The sequence below is a fragment of the Megascapheus bottae genome, chromosome 1, assembly GCF_031878675.1.
Source record: "Megascapheus bottae isolate mThoBot1 chromosome 1, mThoBot2.hap1, whole genome shotgun sequence".
Lineage (NCBI taxonomy): Eukaryota > Metazoa > Chordata > Mammalia > Rodentia > Geomyidae > Megascapheus > Megascapheus bottae.
In genome coordinates this window covers 17,174,313-17,195,883 of record NC_143509.1, presented here as the reverse complement: position 1 = coordinate 17,195,883, position 21,571 = coordinate 17,174,313, and the positions used below count along the sequence as shown (strand labels likewise).

Here is a 21,571-nt window from a genome sequence, read left to right as displayed (position 1 = left end):
CATAAATTTTGAGAAATTAAGTATTTATTAACATCACTCTACTATAGTGTTAGTGGAAATAACCTGCCTTTATTCTTGTAACTAGTTATGACACAACCATCTCAAATCAATCTTAAAGAGCTTTACAAAATGTCTTCAAATGTACTTACACTGGTGAAAATCAAAGTTTTATTCCTAAAGCAGGAACCTGGGAGCAAGGAGAACGGGTCAGGAAAAGAAAGCACCCACAGGAAATTGGTCTCACGAGTGTTACCCAGCACCATTACTTTTTCCATTCAAGCGAGCAGAACCAGACAGGTGAAATGAATGGCTCTTTATTTTTTGCTGCTCTTCACAGGCGATCTTTTGATGTTAAGTCTGTCCACACAAGCCTTCGGTCTCCTGCCTCCCTCAGAGAGATTCTGATGAGGTTTCTCCCTGAGAAAGACACATGCAAACAACATGTTTTAAAAATGTCCGTGGAAAGTTATGAAGGCAATGCAAATAGGATTAACACTGGAATGATGGGGCCGGGAGTTTGGCCTACTGGTAGAGTGCTTGCCTAGCATGCACGAAGATCTGGGTTCGATTCTATGGTACCACACACATAGAATAAAAGCTGGAAATGGTGCTGAGGCTCAGGTGGTAGAGCTCTAGCCTTGAGGCCCTGAGCTCAAACTGGCGCCACATACACACACACACACACACACCACACCCTCTGGAATGAAGGAGCATTTTCCCTTGATAGTTCCTTGAAAACTTGATAGCAGCCTTGAAAACAGAAGGCACACCACTGGCTGGTTAAGAAAACAATGGCTATTTACCTCAGAAGAATTTGTCTGTAGTGTGAACAATGCTATTCTATATAGTAGCAAGATTTAGATCTACTTTAAGTGAAATCACGTAATTGTGTTCCTCAGTCTTGGGTTGTATGTCAAGTTGTTCAACAGCCCTATGTGACTGACAGCTGCCACCCTGAGGCCGGTGTGTGAGCACTCTGCTGCTCACTTTGGAGGCGCTCTAGGAGGCGCTGTGGACAGTGCTGAAGTCACCTACCAACTGTGTAGGCTCCAGCCTAGAATCCCAGCTACCTGGCAGTCAGAAACTGGGGATACCAAGGTTCAAGGCCAGCCCAGTGAAATTTCTTAACCACTGGCTGGCGCAGTGGCTCATGCCTGCCACCCCAGTGACCCCACTCCAGCTCAAGTGGAAGATGACAACCTAGGTCATCTTCGATGGAATGTCAGTCCCTACCTCAAAAATAAGCAATAGGCAAAGGAGCAGACACAGGCGCAGTGCTGTCCAAATAATCAGAACTGCCCAACAGGTGGCTTTCTCTAACTGTGGCCTGGATGTCTTTCTTTCTTTGTAATTTTATTTTGTTGTCAGGGTGCTATATAGAGGGGTTGCAGTTACATTCGTATGGTAGAGAGTACACTACTTCTTGAACATGGTTACCCCTTCCCATGTTTTTCTTCCACTTCCTCCCCCCCCCACCCCTGGGTTTCTTATTGAACCTTCACATAGATTTTTAATCATAACGTTCTCAGTGTGAGATACAAATTAGGTAACATCAGGATGGAAGTGGGTTTTGAAGGCACTACACACAAGCACTCTGGCACTAAGGTCCCAGAAGGGGATTTTGAAAGGAAAGACCGCCGTGACTTCTGATGGGCCCAGGGCCACTGGTCCCGGGTTAAGAGATGTCACCAAAGATCCTGCGGATACAACTTGAATGTTCTCAGAACTTCCAAAGAAGAGGCCAAATAACAACTTGTCTTCTAAACTGCCTGTTAAAAACACCACTTCATAGCAATCATTTTCACCTTCGTTTAAGTTCCCGTGATCCTGGATTCTCCTGGCCAACACTTCGCATTCTAGTGTTTTCCACATTGCGTGAGCGGCCCCCAGCCTTGAACTTCAAAATCTCGTTCTGCCACTCGTCATCAAAGGCATAGGCATCACCTGTATCAGATGTGAAGATGGAGGAATAAGGACTTGGGTATCCATTGTCAGTGCCTGCTCTCTATGTACGTGTCTCACCAGCCTCTAGCCAGAGCAGGGAGCCCTTCCCACACAAACGTCTTTGCTTAGAGTCAACTCTCCTGTCACCACTTCTGGCATCACATGACTCTTGAGGTCTCCAGGGCCTGGCTTTCACCATCTGCCTGAACATCATATTCTACTCAGGGGATCAGGGGACCCCATGTCTTTATGAATCACTTATGGTCTTTCTTCCTGTGACCCCAGTGCTCCTAGCACAAGCCCACATCCATGGCTGGCATTCCTGCTCCCTTCACCAACTCCCTAGAAGTACAGCCCAGTTGTCCACAGACAGGTTTCTGGACCTGACCTTCACAGTATGGGGCCATGAAGCGGGGAATCTAACTTCTATAGAAGCAACAACATCCAGGTGACAGTTCTTGTGGACTGTCACAACAGGACGCTCCTCAGAGATACTCCATGTATATTCCAATAATATTGCAAAGATTATAATTAAAGAAAGGTCCTGATGATGTAGCGTCAATCTTATTGCACAAGAATTTTTTTTTAAATCAAACTCGGTTTTCCCTAAACGAAGCAGTAACTAAGCTCATTACTATATTACTATGACACAGCATTATTCCTAGAGGCGGGGCCTCTATGACTTGAGTCACACCTCATTCCTGTTTGCTCTGTCTGTGTGCTAGTACCAGGGCCTGAACTTAGGTTTTTGTCCTTTTTCATGTGTGGATGGCCATGCCACTTGAGCCATGCCACCAGTCCAGCATTTTTGCTGGTTAATTGAGGGGACAGTCTTGAGGTTTATTTGCCTGGACTGGCTTCAAAATCTCAGTCCTCAAGATCTCAGCCTCCTGTACTCAGGATTACTAGAATTACAGATGGCGTATTGGTTATCATTTAATTGGGGGGCGGGAATGGCTCCTGTGAAGCTGGGACAACAGGCATACACAACCACATCCAGACCCCCATGAGATGGGGTTCTGTGACTTTTTTTTTTTTTTTGCCAGTCCTGGGGCTTGCCTCTCTGTGATCAAGGCTAACACTCTACCACTTGAGCCATAGCACAACTTCCAGAGTTTTCTGAGTTTATTGGAAGTAAGAGTCTCATTAACTTTCCTGCTCAAGCTGGCTTTGAATTGCAATCCTTGGGTTTCAGCCTCCTGAGTATCTAGAATTATAGGCATGTGCCACCAGCACCCAGCTGGTTTCATAAACTCTTTTTTTTTTGCCAGTCCTGGGGCTTGAACTCAGGGCCTGGGCACTGTCCTTGGACAGTTTTTGCTCAATATTAGCGCTTTGCCACCTGTGCCACAGCACTGCTTCCAGCTTTTTCTGTGTATGTGGAACTGAGCAATCTAACCCGGGCTTCGTGCATGCTAGGCCAGCACTCTACTACTAGGCCATGCTCCTGGCCCCTGGTTTCATGAACTTTTAAATGAAGCTGAACTCAAACCAGAATCCTTATCTCTGCCTCCCAAGTAGCTAGTTTTACAGGTATGTGCCCTAGTTCCCAGCTTCAGAACGCTTTCTAAAAAACACTTTGCTAGAATTCAAGCCCCACGACCAACAACAGCAACAAAAAAACCCAAACAGACAAACAAAAAAACTTTGCTCTAATGTCTTTTTAAATTAAAAATATGAAAGTTTGATTCTTCATATTGATCAAAACAAAATTAATTTTGTTACTTAAATTTTCTTTTTAATAGAATTAAAAACTGAAATGAGAGGGGACATTTTTGCATTTTTTTGGTGACTATAGTGTCTAAAAAGATATTCCCTTTAAATATGCATGAAGTAATAGCTAGCACCCAGGCAACATGCCCGTGGCTCAAGCTCACGATCCTGGCTGCTTGGGAAGTGGGGAGAGGGAGGACTGTGGTTCCAAGCCAGCCTGGGCCCAAAGTAGGTGGGGATTCCATCTCAAGAGCAAAGCTCTTGGTAGTGGTGCCGGGTCTGTTACCCCAGCTGCGACACAAAGCCAATTAGGATGACCCTAGTCCATGGTGGCCCGGGCAACACTCGAGAGCCTAACACAAATAACTAGGGGGTAAAGACGTTTTTAAAAGGCAGGGCTCAAGCAGCAGAGCTAGGCTTGGGCCATCCCTCCAGCCCACTTTGCTCCCGTTATTTTTGAGATAAAGGTCTCACTTTTTGCCCAAGCTGGGCTTTAACCAGGATTCTTCTAATTTCAGCCTCTTAAGTGGTTAAGGTGGCAGGCAGTGACTTATTTCAGTCACTAAAACAAGATTGAAGTCAGTTAATTTATTTTTCTAATTAGCTGAAAAAGTAATTCATTAAAATTTTCCTCTAATACATATCCATCTCCTTACCCCCTGAATTTAAATCTTACCTGGGCACTGGTGGCTCACACCTATAATCCTAGCTACTCAGGAGGCTGAGCTCTGAGGATCATGGTTTGCGTTAGCCCAGGCAGGAAATGTCCATAAAAACCTTATCTCCAGTTAATCACTCAAAAGCCAGATGTAGAACTGGCTACCCTTGAGCAAAAAAGCTAAGTGATGGTATCCGGGCCCTGAGTTCCTATACCACTACAGGAAAACATTTTAAAACGTGCTTTGTCATTAATATATTATCAAATAACAATTCAAAGGGTTGGATTTCATAAACAACAAACACAAATGGTACTGCATGCTGCCAAGATGGCGTGAGGACAGGTGTTACTTGATGATCCTCCCCCACCCATTACCTGCCCAGCACTCCCTACCACATGCTCTCCAGATGCCACCTAGGAGACCATTCGGTAACCCTTCCGCAAGGTCCAGCACTGCAGTGACTTAACACTCAGGAAGAGCACTGGCTTTGTGACAACCTACTTTCGTTCATGTTGATGAACTCCTGGTTGACCTCCTCATCTCCAGTCCTGTTGTTCTTTGACTTCTGAATGACATGTGCCCGGTCATGGATGTGATGGCCCACTGCCATTTTCTCCAGTCCGCTGTCAGAGTCTCTTATTGCTTTCCTAGTTTCTTTTATCTTAAGAAGAACAAGCAGGGAGAATGCAACCATACTATTCAGTGCACACCCTATCGAACTAGGAAAATAGAGGGAGGGAAAGTGGACGGAGGGTTTTGAGGATGACTCACTCAAGCTGCTGTGCATTTACACACTGACATATTCAGTGCAAGCCTCTTTATACAGCTACTCAAAGATAATAAAAAGATAAATACACAGACTGGGTCTCTTCCTACATTTTTCCTCTAGGGCCTGATGACATACTGAGGTAAGGCAACAGATTTGCTGCTCAAAATATCCACCATTTTGTACAATTTGAAAACCATGAAGAAAACAAGAGCACCACATTCAGTTCCCCTGGCAGTGTGGAGTAGAACTAGTGATGGGTCTTTGGTCTTTCCTCCTCATCGGCTGATGTTGACAATGCTGTGAATGGAAACCCACATGGCATCCATGACATCAGGAAAGCAGATTCTGGATGGCTGGCGCCCTCCTCTCTGCAGAGGCACATGCCATTATCATAGTTAATTATTAACACTGCTGTGACACATCTATGATGGTCACTTTTGCTAGGCGTGCTGGTGGCTCACACCTGTAGTTGAGCTCTGGAGTTGAGGAGCTCAAAGCTCAGGAAGTTGAGCTCTGAGGATCTTGATTCAAAGCTGACCAAGACAGGAAACTACCAAAAAGCTAGGAGTGGATCTGTGACTCAAATGGTAAAGCACTAGCCTTGTGCAAAAAAGCTCAGGGACAGCACCTACGTCCTGAGTTTAAGCTCCAGAACCAGCCTGTGCACATGTATACACAGACACACACTCACACATTTTTACCAAGTTAAATATCAATAACGAATTAGATAAAGAATCACTAGGTTTATCATTAGAAGGCCAAGTGCAGACAGCAGGAATGGGACTCATTGTATACCCTGTTAGCACACAGTTAAAAATTAGTTGTTAAAATTTTTTTAAAAGATTCAATTTTTACAATTAAAATTTTTTAAATGTATTTTCAACATAAACTACACGTTGAATTTATTTCATAAAACAAGCACTTCTTTTACTGTCCATTTATCTTGACAAAAATGTAAAAGTTTAATAGTAAACATCAAAAAAATTATACCAAAGAGGTCACCCCTCCTGGGATGACTTGAACTATCACAGACTAAAGCCAGCTGACCGCTAACGGTTCCAGTGATGACGGCCTTCCTTCAGTGTCCCCTCCTTGCCTTCCCACTCTTTACCAGATCAACGTTTACCACTTGAGCATTCACACGGGCAGCCTACAACTTTATAAAGCTCTAAGCATGCTTAAATACTTACACCTCCGGGAGCCCTACGGGTTTGGGTTGAGGCCTGGAACACCTTTGGTGGTTCGTCTCCTACTTTGGAATAAGTCATAACTGACGAAGAACAGAATGAATGTCCGCGTGGATCCATTGACAGGCTTCCCTGCAGGTGAAAGGGTGCAGCTCAGAGTCTCACCAAAAACAGAAGTGAACGGCACAGAGCTCAAGTCAGGAGGAACACAACACTAGTGATCAGTCTACTAAGGATCCCAAACCACCAACATGGCTCATCAAACAGATGCCCAGAGGGTCCACACCTTCTCCAAGTCGTCATGATACCAGCTCCTGCTCTCCTTGTGAGAGCAACAAGGGATTCAGTCAGAGATCCTTAATCTTTGAGAACATGTAGCTTAGCTATGCATGCAGGGTGTTATCCCTGAAATCGCTGGTAATGGAAGTACCAGAATTTTCAGTGGTTGACCCCTGTGTGTAATCTGGCCATCTGAAGATAGCTGTGCACCAGGAAGTGGTATACAGGAGGAACTCAGGATTAACAATGCCCTAGAGACCCAGAACTCATTAATGATCCATATAAGATCCAAAGTGGGTCCAAGCTGGAACGATACACAGGCTTCGGCCTGAGTCAGCTTGCTTCTGTGTTAATGAGAACTAGGAGATTTGCACCTGCATTTGGACTGTACCACTATAATGTTAAACGGGATTCCCAAACTTTCTGTTTGCAGAAGTTGTTTTAACATTAAATCTTAATTTCTTTTTTTTTTTGCCAGTCCTGGGCCTGAGCTCAGGGCTTGAGCAATGTCCTTGGACTTTCTCAAGGCTAGAGCTCTACCGCTTGAGCCTCAGCACCACTTCTGGCTTTTTTCTATGTATGTGGTACCAAGGAATCGAACCCAGGTCTTCATGCATGCTAGGCAAGCACTTTAACCACTAGGCCAAACTCCCGGCCCCTAAATCTTAATTTCTTAGGAGCTACAAATCCTTTTAAGGAGGCAGGTCATAAATAATAAGATGCACAAATTAATATAAAATGTTTCCTCACAATAGTGACTTGAGGAATTACTTTTTTTGAATTTTAAAAACAGTTCCAGTTACCTATGCTGGGAGGCATGCCCCATAATCCAGCTGCCTAGGATACAGAGACTGGGTCACAGTTCCAAATCTGCCCAGGCACCAAGCTAGACCCAAACTCAATCAATAAGCCAGGCACCCTGTGCACACCTGCGACCCAGCTAAACCCGAAGCCATAGCTACGAAGATCACAGCAAAAACCAGAGATCCTACCTGAAAAATAACTAAAGCCAAACAGGCTAGGAGCACGGCTCAAGGGGTACAACTACCTTTAAGTGTGAGACTGAGTTCAACTCCCAATTTTGCAAAAAATGGATGTTATTTTTCACAGTTGTAAATTGTGAACTAAATTTAGGTGAGATAGCACTCTCTATTTTATTTTTTAAAAAATAAAAGATACTATCAGCACACACCTGAAGTATTATGACTTTTTGATAAAACTTTGTTTCTAATACATTTATAAAGCATATAAGTACTATATATGAATTAATAATGTAAGGTGTTTTAGACTATGCTTGAAAGCCACAGTAACATAGGGTATCAATAACTGAAAACAGTGTCCCCATTGCTTTAGAGCAGTACTTACAAAGTTTCTCTGCAACTCCTGCATATTGTCTCGCATATTTAACATCATTCGGTCCACTGCCTGAAAAGGGCTGACATCTGTATGCTACAGGGTATTAGGAAGTACATTATTAACTACAAGTACAACACAAATGCAGCAAATCAACCTTCCCAAAACAGCTGAAAGTTTCCCGATTCATTTAATGGAGTTTCATACAGTAACCAGGCCACAATGATTTCATAATTATACAATAAGATCCAATTGAAAAAAATGACAAATACGAAAAATCTCAGTCAATATTAATGGTTAGGGGATGGTACCACTACAAACATGTGCAAACATCATCAGCTACACACATGCATTTACATGGATATACATATACATGTGGATACACACAACATGGGCATTTACCCATGACTATAGGCATATGTGCATGTACACATGGATGAGAGTTCTCAAAACAGAATTAATCCAGTTGATATTAAATACTGAGTGGCATGTTTTAGGTAGAAATGGTTCTGGTGTGTTACAGTTATCCATTTTCCCTTCTTCCTCTCAACATTCTGGCATGCAATATCCACGGTAACACAGAGAAAGGACTGGAAAAGAATCAATCTGCACTTAAAGACCTTCAACACAAGTCCAGAAATATTCTGAATATTTTAGGCAGGGCCTATATGCTTCCTGAGAGACAGAAGTGAGGATGGAGGAAGCGATTCCATCCTTTTCTCATTTCCTTTTCATCTGAATTAGGTGTGGCCCCACAGCCTGAGGTGACCCACTGGAACCCTCAGGACCATAGCTGAGTGTCTGAGTGTCACACCTCCTACAAGGTCTGAGACAAGGTCTCGGCCTCCAGCCTGCCCCTCATGCAGCTGTGCACCATCTCCTCAGGACCACGGCTCCTGTCTTCCCATTAGAACAAAATTATCTGCAAGGCAGGAGTACCCTGTCTTAGTGACCATGTCTCCATTAGGTAAAAATAATTCCTGACACATAAAGGGACTCAATAAATAATTTCAACGATTATTGCTAGCTCTCCAGGTGGCTGTGGCTCACTCGTAGAGCACCTGTCTAGTAGGTGCAAAGTCCTGGGTTTGGTCCCCACAGTGCAATAAAGGGTTAAGAAGCCATCTCTCACTTTGGTCATCTCTGTCTATCAGATGGACCTGCCTGGATGTGTACATGCTTTGGGGATAAGACATGGAGACAAATAATTCTCTGACCACCCTCTCTCCTGTCTGCACCTAATCGACCTCAGGTTGGTTAGACTTGGGCTACCCCAGGCCTCAGGCCAGCAAAGAACACTGTACTGCCCCACACTCCATCAGCCCAAGCAACCACCCAGGGGCAGCACCCATCTCTCCACCTGACTTCCCATCTCTGTGGCCAGTGAAGCAGAGGGCATGGCCTTACAGAACGCTGCCGCAGCCTCCTGGCCTTCCTCCTTCCACCGTGCCACTGTGCTCCCCACTAAACGAGACACACTGACCTCTGTGAAATGAGAATCTGGCTGGCAGCCAGGAGCCTGGAACCCTGCCCACACAGGAGAATGAGGTCCAGAAAATCACTGAAACCAGTCTAGGCAGAAAAGTCTATATAGAAAAGTCTATAAGACATTATCTTCAAAATAATGAGCAAAATGCAGAGCTGGAGGTGTGGCTCAAGTGGTAGAGCATCAGTGATTTCAAGCCTCAGTATAATGAGAGAGAGAGAGAGAGAAAGAGAGAGAGAGAGAGAGGGAGAGATTGATTCTGATTCTACTGCCACTTTGATGAAAGGCAATCAATCGCGTGTCCTGCTCCGTCCTTGTGGCCCGAGGAGGGCCCTGTACCCCTTCCTCCTCATCTGTCAGCCACACTCCTTCACCATAGGATGCAGCAGTTTTGAGGATGTAGGTCTGAGTACCCAGGGCGCTGTGGGCCCGTGCTGCATCTCCCTTTCTTCTCCAGGCTGGCCCCTGACTCTCACACTAAGACAAGGCTCACAAAGGCTTCTCTGACCCACTCCACCCCACTCTACTCCAGAGACCCGGCCACACCTGTGCCCCGCAGGAATATCCTGAGTGTCAACTGGCAGGAGGCAGATGGCTTTGAGGCATGACGTGTAACATGGGTAGGAGTTGAAGAAGCAGTGGGGAAGGGGATTGAGAGGAGATTGTGAAGGGGGAGGGTCCCCCACTTGGCAGCTAGAAGCTGCCAAAGCACCATCAGCACAAGGGTCCTGGACTTGCAGACACAACTGGAGGAACTTCCGTATGAATCTATCCAAGCCCAGCTTTTACTTCTGAAGAGTGATAAGATAAATTGAACACAAGAAGCAGAGGTTTCCAGCACTACTACTACAGGGTCAGTGTGAAAGTTAATGAGATGCACACCAATTTAGTGCTTGAATTAGAGAAAAATAAAATGATTTGTGTCTCAAGATACGAACCGTTCTGCCCAAACTGCCAAAAGGAGCAAGAGAAAAACTTGTTGCCTAGAAAAGTAATAGTCAATTACTGGGAGCTCAGAGCTCCCAGTGTACAGAACTTTTTGTCAGGAGATACCATGTGTTTTAATTACTTGCCTGTTATTTGCTGTAGGACTGGCAGGAGCTGGGCACGCACAGGGTGGCCTTGTGGCACCAAGAACACTACCGCTCAAATTCATATTAGAATTAACTAAAAGGTGAGGCAAAATGATGATCATCTTAAGGTTAAATCATCTTTCCCTTGCTCATTTATTCTATATTTCTAAATAGAAATCTATTAATTTTACCTACAACTGCCTAATAAAAAATTCCAAGTATTAGCAGTGATAGTGGATAAAAATTAGTATCTCCTGGGGCCAGTAGTTTAGCCTAGTAGTAGAGGGCTTGCTTAGCATGCATGAAGACCTGGGTTCAATTCCTCAGTACCACATACATAGAATAAAGCCTGAAATGGTGCTGTGGCTCAAGTGGTAGGTAGAGCTCTAGCCTTGAGAAAGCTCAAGGACAGTGCCAGGCCCTGAGTTCAAGGCCCAGGACTGGCAAAAAAAAATGATATCTCCTAAGGACTCATTAATGGGATAAGTAATTAATAAGAAGTCAAAAAAGGTCAAGGTTCATAGCTTAGAATTTAGAGTCTGTGATGTGTAAAGCAATATTTAATCAAATTATACAGTTCAAACATTGCAGTCTTCAACAACTACAAATAAGAAAACTGAATGCATAAAAATGAAAGACATCTCCTCCTTGTAAGTTCAAAATGTTGGAAAAAAATTCAAATTTCAGAGTAAAATGTAGAGCTGGGGCTGGGAGCTGTGGCTCACGCCTGTAATCCTAGCTACTCAGGAGGCTGAGATCTGCAGATTAAGGTTCAAAGCCAGCCTGGCACAAAAGGACCTGAGACTCTCATCTCTCCAATTAACCTCTAGAAAACAGGAGGGGGGGCTTGGCTCAAGGGTAGGGCGGTAGCCTTGAGCTGAAGAGCTCAGAGACAGTGCCTAGGCTGAGTTCAAGCCCCAGGACCCACAAAAATCAAAGCACTCAAGACACAGAGACAGGAGGGGATGTGGGCGCCAAATCAGCCTGGGCTACAAAGTGACACCCAGCACAGAAAACATCCTCAAAAACAAAGCAAAAACCAAAGTTTTGCCATTCACAATAATAGACTATCATTATATGTGGTATTATTTATGATTACAAACCGATAATCAGTATGAAGTTTTGTCATTCGATGATGATTTTCTTCTCTGTCAATTATGATAAAAGTAGAAAGCAATGTATAATACATTGTCAAGTGATACATGTTTATACTGTATATTCATGACAGTATTCCGAAGTCTATCCAGTATATCAATATAATTTCTATTCCTGTTTTTTTTTTTTGGCCAGTCCTGGGCTTGAGCTCAGGGCCTGAGCACTGTCCTTGGACTTTCTCAAGGCTAGAGCTCTACCACTTGAGCCTCAGCACCACTTCTAGCTTTTGTCTATGTATGTGGTACCAAGCAATCAAACACAGGTCTTCATGTATGCTAGGCAAGCACTCTACCACTAGGCCAAACTCCCAGCCCCTGTTTTTTTTTTTTTGTTATTGTTGTTTGTTTTGTGAAAGAAAGTAGTGATCCTGCAGCCCACCTGGTTACTGGGGACCCACGGTAGGAGGAGCTGTTGTTCCTTGCCGTCATTTTCATTTCATTCATTTTTGATGTGACATAAATCTAGACATTAACATGTCCAGCAACCCACAGCCAAGGAAGAAAGAGCTGCATCTCAGCTATATGGTGAGTAAAATACCGCGAGATTGTATTCAAGGTGGTACAAAATGGGTACAGTAAAATGATCACGTTTATGAAACCTGCACTTTGGTGGGGAAGTGTTCACATCAGTGCTCACTAGGCGAGCAGTGAAATAGAGGTACAGGACCGTTGGCTAAGGAGAGGTGAGACTTTCAGAGTTTATCTGAACATCCATCCTCCTGCCCATGATAGTCCTGAGCCACAAATGGCTGTTTAAAATTCTTTTTACTCCAAAGGAAATAAAACATTTCTTTAGTAGCAATAGGGCATTGTCCATTAGTGTAGACAATGATGGTGACCTGTGATATTCTGGTGGATACAGAAAATGAGGTGGGATCCAATCAAGTTAATTAGCACACCTTCTATCTGGCTCTCACCATTTTTTTTTGCCAGTTCTGGGGCTTAAACTCAGGGCCTAGGGACTCTCCTTGGGCTCCCTCAAGGATAGACGCTCTACTACTTGATCCACAGCCCCACTCTTCAGTGGATGTGGTACGGAGGAATTGAACCTCGGTGCATGCTAGGCAAGCACTCTACCGCTAGGACACACTCCCGGCCCTCATCATTTCTTTTTTTAATTGTATTTTATTGTTGGGATAATGTATAGAGGGGTTACAGTTACATTCTTCAGGTAATGGGTATATTACTTCTTGAACCTTGATACCCCCTCATGTTTTTGTCCCCCTTTCCCTTACCCCTCCTTCCCTTCTCACCATTTCTTATGATGAGACATTTGCAGCTTTCTGCTACTTTGAAGTATTCAGTATAGTCAATGTATATGGTCAGTATAGCTCAAAACCTGGGATTATCTGAGAGGGTCACCTCTGCTCACTAGTCCCCACTCCTTCCTCTCTCATTCCAGCCTCCAGGAACTGCTGTCTACTCTATCTCTGTTTAGCTTTCCCAGATTTAGCAAGCATGCAAATCATGTGGATTTCTCTGTGTGCCTGGTTTATTTCATTAGCATAAATGCTTCATCCTCATTGCCACAAATCACAGGGTTTTCCTTGTTTTCTGGGGCTGTAAAAACGTTTTCTTCACGTATTTCCCTGTTGATGGACACCTGTTTTCTTGTCTGCCCTGTGTATTACTCACTGTGGGTTTCTTTCCATAGATGGTACCTTGCTGGGTAACAAGGAAGTTCTGTTCTTGGTATCTGTGTTTGTGTGTGTGCGCGCGCACTGCTGGGGGTGTACTCATGTGCACACTTATCTCCCCAAGAGCTGCACTCGTTACCACGTGTAGGAGCCTGTTCAGTGTGCCATAGTTCTCTCTCACAGGTGTGAGGTTATGGTTCTCGGTGGCTGAATTTATTTTTCCCCATAATAATAATAGTTTGCACCTAACTCCTGTCCATGTATGTGTCTTTCAGGTCACCCTTCTCCCCTTTTCAGTGGGGTTATTTTCTTTCTTGCTATTGAGTGGGCTGAGTGCCTTACATATTTTGACTTTTTTTTTTTTGCCAGTCCTGGGCTTGAGCTCAGGGCCTGAGCACTGTCCTTGGACTTTCTCAAGGCTAGAGCTCTACCACATGAGCCTCAGCACCACTTCCGGCTTTTTTGTATGTATGTGGTACCAAGGAATCGAACCCGGGTCTTTGTGCATGCTAGGCAAGCACTTTAACCACTAGGCCAAACTCCCAGCCCAGCCTTACATATTTTGGATATCAACTTCTGATCAAATATGTAGTCTGCACATATTTCCTTCCGTTCTGTGGTAGTATCTTCTTTTGGTCAGTGGTTTACAGAGTGTTCTAGTTGTGTATTTGCTGCACGTGAGGCCCATGGAAAGATTCTGAAGGTATATATGACTAGTGGCTACTGCGTGGGACAGAGCACATCGAGAGCATTTCTCTTTTCATACACTGGACCCAGTGCAGTTGCATTAAGGTTCTTAAAAGCCAGGGCAGATCCTGGGATTAAGTGGCTTATATAAAAGGCCCAAGAGAAAAATCAGACACTGGTGGCTTGCGTATGTAATCCTAGGTACTCAAGAGGCTAGAGGCTAAGATCTGAAGATCTTGGTAGGGAGCCAGCTGGGAAGTAAAGTCTACAAGACTCATATTTCCATTTGATCATCAAAAAGCCAGAAGTAGTGTGGCTCAAGTGGCAGAATGCTAACCTAAGGAAGGCACCCAGGCCCTGAGTTCTCAATTGCCAGCAACTGATTTAAAACAAAATCCAGCCACTGGAGTTTTCTCAGTGTTCAGATTGGTACTTTGTTAGAGCAGCCCAGTTATGGCGTCAGGCAACAGCCTTCCTTTACTGAGCTGTCCCCTATCCAACTACTGTGTTTATGCGTTGGTATTACTTCTACTCCATGTTTTCTCTTTGATTGAAAGTCACTTTGGCAAGTGCACAATAAAGTGCCCATAGTTCTAAACTATGAATCTTACAAACTGAAGTTCTATTTGGTGATATGTTTCTTATTCCTGATCTCACAAAACTTACTCAATGCAGAGTCCAGGAAAGAAACTTTAGGAGATATGGCTGCTATGGACAAATACATTTAATGAGAGGGCTTTTTGCCAGCTGAATAATAAACAAGCTTCATGTCTATATTCATAAGGAGTAAAATCACTCTTGCTTCTTCCTTAAAAGCTAAGTTTATTAATGCATATAAATAGAGTCCTGCTCTCTTTTTGCTGTGGTTGTGACAGACACACCAAGTATTTTTATGATTATTTTGTACGGCAGCAGTTTTACTACTCTGTCCAATGGGGCAGGGCACCTGCGGAACCACCTCACAGGCCCTGGGGGTTATGAGCTGGCTGATTTGAGGAAAACATGAAGGAGGCAGGGCATTTCCAGCACTCAGGAGGCTGAGGCAGGAGGATCGAAAATGTGACACAGCCTCAGAGACTTGGATGGGAGGGAGGGAGCAGGCAATTCCCTTCATTAATGTATATAAATTCAGAGTCCTGTTCCTTTGAGCTGTGGTTGTGACACATATACCAAGTATTTTAAAGCTCACATGATAAAAGCACACATGACTGGTTTTTCTGCTGTACTGATGGTCTCTCCTCTGAAATAAATTTTAAGTTTCTTCAATATTAGCTGATTGCATATACACATATACACATATATATGATAATATGAAATAACATTCTCTATTGAAAGAAAACTTGAATGAGAATGAATATACTATTTTGGGAATGACATATGAAAAGAAAAATATAAGGATTAATCTTGTTTTAGGTGATAAATATGATTTTATTCATCAATCTTCTTAAGATGACCTAAAATATTTTGCTCTATTTAAGTTACTATAAACAGAAAATATGAAAATGTTTTATGACACATTTTTTAACTGATCAATTGTGTTAATCTATGTTTCAACTTCAGATGTTCATTTTATAGAAACACTGGTGGATTTGTTGTCTACAATTACCATTCCCAAAGCTAAAAAAAGCAAAAGAAATAGTATCTCTGCTTTGTTCCCTTTGAATTAATATTTGCGATGCCCACGTGTGGCTCTCAGACTAGACTTAGGGAAGCATACTGTGGCTACGCCAAGCTCCTCAAAGGGTTAAGTTTAAGCTCTTAAAGCCAAAAGCATTGTGCAGAGGTTAAACACTTCCAGCTCTGATGGAGGCACCTTACGCTACTGACATCACTACTATTGTAAAAATATGGGCACCAGCCTTGAACAAAAAAATCTCAGGGCTAATGCACAGGCCTCAAGTTCAAGCCCCAGCACTGACACACACAAACACATGCACACACACAAAACTGCATGTGACCAGAAAGGATGTTGTCTTGCTTGCTGTCACTGCAGACATGGGAGGCAGTTACAAGATGAAAATCATACGTGAAAGAAGAGTGGGGGCCGGGAGTTAGGCCTAGTGGTAAGAGCGCTTGCCTAACATGCATGAAGACCCAGGTTAAATTCCTCGGTACCACATACATATCAAAAAGCCAGAAATGGTGCTGTGGCTCAAGTGGTAGAGCTCTAGCCTTGAGAAAAGTCCAAGGACAGTGCTCAAGCCCTGAGTTCCATCCCCATAACTGGCAAAAATAAAAAAATTAAAAAAAAAGAAGAGTGGGTAAAGAAGTATCCTACGAGGGCGATGATAGCTGGTAGACTTCTACACCACTGCCATTTCCTTGTTCCAGGATCTGGCTTTCCAATGGGCCTCTTGTTTTATATGGGAGACATGTCTGCAACACAAGTGTTAGTCATTTCTTGTTCTACTTCTGTAACACTTGTTTCAAGACCCCTTGGATCTTCTCACATGAACTTACGGCTCTGGAGTCTTCATTAGCATTGTGTCTTGTGTGACTATGGCCTCTTCTGCCATCAGAGATACAAAACAAATCTCTTCCAAAAGGCTCAGAGAAACTTCTCATCATGCTCCGCATACTTTCTCGGTGTGCAAGAAAAGAGTCGCTGCAGAAAATAGAAAGGTTAAGAGTTTAAATAATAAGCGGGTATCTAAATACTATAAATTATCATTTGGGGATGGTTGTTAAAAAGAAAAGGAATCCAGGAGAAATAAAAAGCCTACTATGTACAAGTACAATTTGTAGAAACCTGTTCTATTTATTTTCCACTATAATTCACACAATACTGAAAAGACATCTTTATTTTTTCCATATTGTACAAAAATGAATTTTAAAAGTTCCCACAACGCAAGGCCAGGAGTTTAGCCTAGTGGTAGAGTGCTTGCCTAGCATGCACAAAGACCCAGGTTTGATTCACTGATGCCACATACATAGAAAAAAGCCAGAAGTGGTGCTGTGGCTTGAGAAGAAAGTACAAGGACAGTGCCCAGACCCTGAGTTCAAGCTCCAGGGCTGACAAATTTTTTTTTTAATTTCCATAATGCAACACGTCTCAAGTGGCTCAGGCTGAGGGTACTTTAAATAGTCATCAGTCCAAATTCTATAGAAGGCTGGTTAAAAAAACTACTGGCATATTTCTACTAATGTATGAAACATGAACATTGAGAATTATAGTAATGAGCCCCATAAAGATACAATCCATACTTAGTATACAAAGACAAAGCTATAGAAACCCTAAGGAAAGTTCATACTCACTTTTAAGAACTCTAAAATATACAAATGGTCTCACAGCAAAATATCTACTTGTTCTCAAGCCAGCAATGACATCATGTTAAGATGGTGTTGCTTGTTTGTAAGTTTTTACCTAATGAACCAAATAATGATCCAAGATCAGCGTAAGAAATGATGTGAATTTAAAGTTTCTAGAACCAATCCTATCAAATACGATCTCAGAATTTGCAGTTTATTTAAAACAAATTTCTATACAGAAATACTTTGAAAAAGTAATGATAGCTACTCTAACAGACAGTTGCTATTAGGTAGCGTGGGATGAAATGGGCCTTGAAAATTACAGCCTTTAATTCCAGCTGAGAATTTTCAAGTTAAGAAATTAGAATGAGAGATGTCTGGGCAGAGTAAACACAGAACCAGATTATAACATCTTGGTTAATCTCTACCTCATGCTATATTAAGTAGCCTTTGAACACTATTTTAAAAAAAACTTTTTTAATAAGTGCTTTTTTTTTTTTTTTGCTAGTCCTGGGCTTGAGCTCAGGGCCTGAGCACTGTCCTTGGACTTTCTCAAGGCTAGAGCTCTACCACTTGGGCCTCAGCACCACTTCTGCCTTTTTTCTATGTATGTGGTACTGAAGAATTGAACCTGGGTCTTTCTGCATGCTAGGCCAGCACTCTACTGCTAGGCCAAACTCCTGGCCCCAAGGTGCTTTTGTTTTTTTTCCTGTCATGAGAGTGTTCTTAGTCAGATACAGTATGTGCCTTGTATAATATGGAAACATTCATTTCAATTCAGTCAGTGGACAGGTCAAAGCAGTGTCCATTAAATCCAACTACCACTAAAATGAAAAATAATAACGTTTTCTAAAAATTAAAAAATAGAGATTATGGATATATAAGTGCTAGCCCTTACTGAGAAAGACACACACAGAAGGAGTTGTTTAGGGAAAATACAAGAATTAATTATTAAAAACAAGCTGATAGATTTGCCAGATTGCTTCTGGGATTTTAATTTCTATCAGCTGTCAAGAGGAACCATACTACAGATTATGACACTACTTTTACCTGAATTAAAATTTCATCAGAAAGAAATTCTGATCAGACAAAAAAACTCGTGCTTCTGTACCAAGTAGAAAATTCAGAATCATATGGAAATTTCTGAACTCATGATACGTCATGGGTGTTGTTTAGAGACCAAAGTCATTAACTCACATTGGTTTTTCTGTCTACACATATATCGTTAGTGAATATAAGGCCAAGGAAAAGTACTATTCTTAAGAGAAAACCGATGACGGAACTGCCACCTTTACTCCTCATTTTTAACTGATTTACCATATTTAGAAAACACGGTTTAAGTGTTCTTTTAACTTTCTGATGACTTGCTGTTAGGTCTCAGTAAACACTGAAATATGTGAATTCAAAACAAGAGATTCCAATTCTTTGTGTATGCTAGACCTGGAGCTTGAACTTGTGTCCTAGTGCTGTTCCTGAGGCTTTTCATTCAAGGCTAGCATTCTACCACTTGAGCCAAAGCTCTGCCTCCCATGAACTTTCCTGCTGGGGCTGTCTTGGAACCTCTATCCTCAGATTTCGGCCTCATGAACAGCTAAAACTACAGGTGTGAGCCACCAGTTCCTGGCTACCCCACACCTGCCTGTTGTGAATAGTTAACTAGATGTACTCCTAGTGACACCTTGGGGCTGACAGATTAGAGATGGTGTAACTAGACAATGCTACCTATCTACAATGGGACTTGTTTTAACAAAGTAATGACGATCTGCTATAAAGGGCACCAGATCGCCCTTAGACAGCATTTACAGAACATTAAGTTAGATCATGCACAAGGGAACTCAGTGACCAGATACAAAGTGACAGATGCAGAGATCTAAAGGTGATGGCCAAGAGCTGTGGGTCTCAGACCACACCAGGGTCCGTGGATAGCAATACATTTGCCAGCGTTGTAAGATCTTCCTGTCTAATTTGCAGTAAGTCTTGGATGCTCACTTTGGGATTAGAGTAAAAGGGCAGATCAAATGGCAAATTACCTGAAATTAATATAAATTCACATTCTCTCCTTCCCTTATCCCCAAGAATAGTCTATATACAATTGAGAAAAGATGCTAAAAGCAGGCATTCATTTTACAAAGTGATTTATAACCATTCCATCCTCCACTTTTCTGATGTTGCTGCTTGCATCTGACGAAGGCCACATGAGCCAGAGTGAACAGACTGAATCATTAGCTGACAGTACTTCTTTGCCCGGGCCAGAGGCTGTCTTTGATACTATTTGTGGTCTGTTACTATTTCTGGTCCTGAGTGTTGGGTTCACTGCCTTTGCTCAGAGTCACCCAACAGTTTAAATTACACTTCTGCTAGACGATTTAAAGATACTCAACTTGAGCATCCAAGGTTTAATTAGGGCATTGCTCCTTTTGGTGTAACCAGGGATACAATTCAACTCAGAAATGATACATCATAATCCTAACTAGTGACATCAGACATACAAGCTAATCTACGGATGGAGTTCATCCTTGCTCGCAGAGGTGTTAAAAACAGACAATACAAACACAAATTTGTTAAAAACATTTCCCAGACTACAACTATACCAACAACTATTAAATGAGTTAACAAAAAAAAATCCCTGAATTAGAATGAAAATATATTTTCTAGATTAATCATTTATTTATTTGAATATTTGTATTATTTTTAAGTAATTGTATGAAGGCATTGCTATTCATGGAAATGGTTTATGAATTCAGTACAGATGGATTAACACCACCATTTAATCATTTCTAATCACCTTTCTTTTGGGGGGGTGTCATGGGACGAACTCTGGGTCTGGGCGCTGTCACCCTACCCCTGGAAGCCACAGCACCACTTCCTGTTTTCTTGTGACTAATTGGACATAAAGAGTCCCAGGTCCTTTTGTGCCCAGGCTGGCTTTCAACCTCGATCCTCCGATCTCATCCTCCTGAGTAGCTGGGATGACAGGTGTGAGATACGGTTCCCGGCTTCATTTTTTCTACTAATACCTTTTCAGTGTCACTGAGCACTGTCCTTGGGCTTTCTCAAGGCTAGCACTCTACCACTTGGGCCACAGCACCACTTGCAGCCTTTTCTGTGTATGCGGTACCAGGGAATCGAACCCGGGTCTTCCCACATGCTGGGAGACCACTCGCCCACTAGGCCAAACTCCGGGCGCCTCAGTCATCACTTTTTTTTTTTTTTTTTTTTTTTTTACTATTTTAAATTAGTTTCCACAGATTTAAGCCAAAGAGAAATTTTTAGAAACAAAATATTTAAACTCCATTTACTTTAACCTTAGAAAAGCTGTTTTTAAAGGGCTGAAGCGGCGTGGAGTTTAGTGGATGGAAGGACATGAGAACACCGAGTTCGAATTCAAGCGGGCGGAGCACCTGGCGGCAAGGCGCGGCCGCCACAAGTCCTCCATTCCACCAACGCGGACGGAACACGGGGCGGCGAGTTTCTGGTGATTTCTTCCCGGGCCTCCACTCCCGCTGGCCCCGCGCAGGCCCCCACCCCAGTCCCCGCGCCCCGCCGGCCCCGCGCCTCCCACCCCCCGCCGCCAGGAAACGCCCTGCCGATACCGGCCCACTGCCGGTCCCTGGGACCCAGCGCAGCGCGGGACCCGCGCACCCTCCCGTGTCCGTGGGGAGGAGCCGAACGCCGGGCCCGCCTGCCCCTCGGCCCCCGCCCCGGACCCCACTCCCCGCCCCGACGACCCTCAGCCTGGATCCCAGTTCCTCCTCCCCACCCGACGACACTCAGCCCGGACCCCAGGGTCCCCTCCCCCGACCCCAGGGCCTCCTCCCCGACCCGACGACCCCCAGCCCGGACCCCACGACTTCCGTCCCGGGCTCCACAGCGCCTAACCCGGACCGCGGGGCCCCAGCCCCCTTCCTTCCTTCGCAGGCCCCTGGCGCCCCGACGCCCAGCTGCACTCACGAGAAGAAGGGATCGTCCTCGAAGCTGCTGCTCAGCATCCGGAACATCGCGGCTCCGGCCCAGGCGGGGACGCCAAGAGAGCAGGAATCGGGGCCGGGCGGCGGGTGCCCACAGCGCGGGAAGCCGGTGGGTGTGGGAACGGCGGCCGCGACGCGAGCCCCACTCGAAGGGCTCCCGGCCGCCTGGGCGGAGCCTGCCGGGAAGGCGGCGCCAGGAGCCCGACGGCCCTCCTATTGGGCGCGGACATGGTGACGTCACAGGGAGGCGGGGCCGCGCGGCGCTGCCTTGGCAACCGCTGTCAACAAGCCGGAGGCCTGGAGTTGGGCTTGGCGGCACCTGGCAACCCGCCGCGGCCCACCCTGGGTGACCTTGGCTGGGACAGCCTCTGCTCTAGCTCTACTAGGCTAGGTGAAGGAAACCGGGAGAGGCC

The 21,571-nt window shown here is 44.1% G+C and overlaps 1 protein-coding gene across 2 annotated transcripts; it reads right to left on the bottom strand.

Moving 5' to 3' along the window:
* Positions 1-298: 298 nt before the first annotated feature.
* Mlf1 (myeloid leukemia factor 1) lies at positions 299-21,324 on the bottom strand. 2 transcript variants are annotated; one of them, XM_090338155.1, is made up of 7 exons: positions 21,142-21,324; positions 16,402-16,546; positions 7,917-8,000; positions 6,276-6,404; positions 4,818-4,977; positions 1,806-1,944; positions 299-417 (listed from the first exon to the last, which is right to left on the bottom strand). In XM_090338155.1, the coding sequence occupies exons 1-7, from the start codon at positions 21,186-21,188 to the stop codon at positions 315-317; spliced, it is 807 nt and encodes a 268-aa protein (XP_090194281.1). In that variant the 5' UTR covers positions 21,189-21,324; the 3' UTR covers positions 299-314. The 2 variants fall into 2 exon arrangements, with proteins under 2 accessions (XP_090194281.1, XP_090194289.1); XM_090338163.1 differs by lacking the exon at positions 7,917-8,000 and having other exon boundaries at positions 21,142-21,322.
* Between the last annotated feature and the right edge of the window lie 247 nt (positions 21,325-21,571).

Coding starts and splice junctions, on each gene's coding strand:
- Mlf1 (XM_090338155.1), bottom strand. CDS start 21,188: ATGTTCCGGATGCTGAGCAGCAGCTTCGAGGACGATCCCTTCTTCTC. Junction 16,547..21,141: donor GAGGACGATCCCTTCTTCTC/GTGAGTGCAGCT, acceptor TATTTTCTGCAG/CGACTCTTTTCTTGCACACC. Junction 4,978..6,275: donor CCCGTAGGGCTCCCGGAGGT/GTAAGTATTTAA, acceptor GTTCTTCTTAAG/ATAAAAGAAACTAGGAAAGC.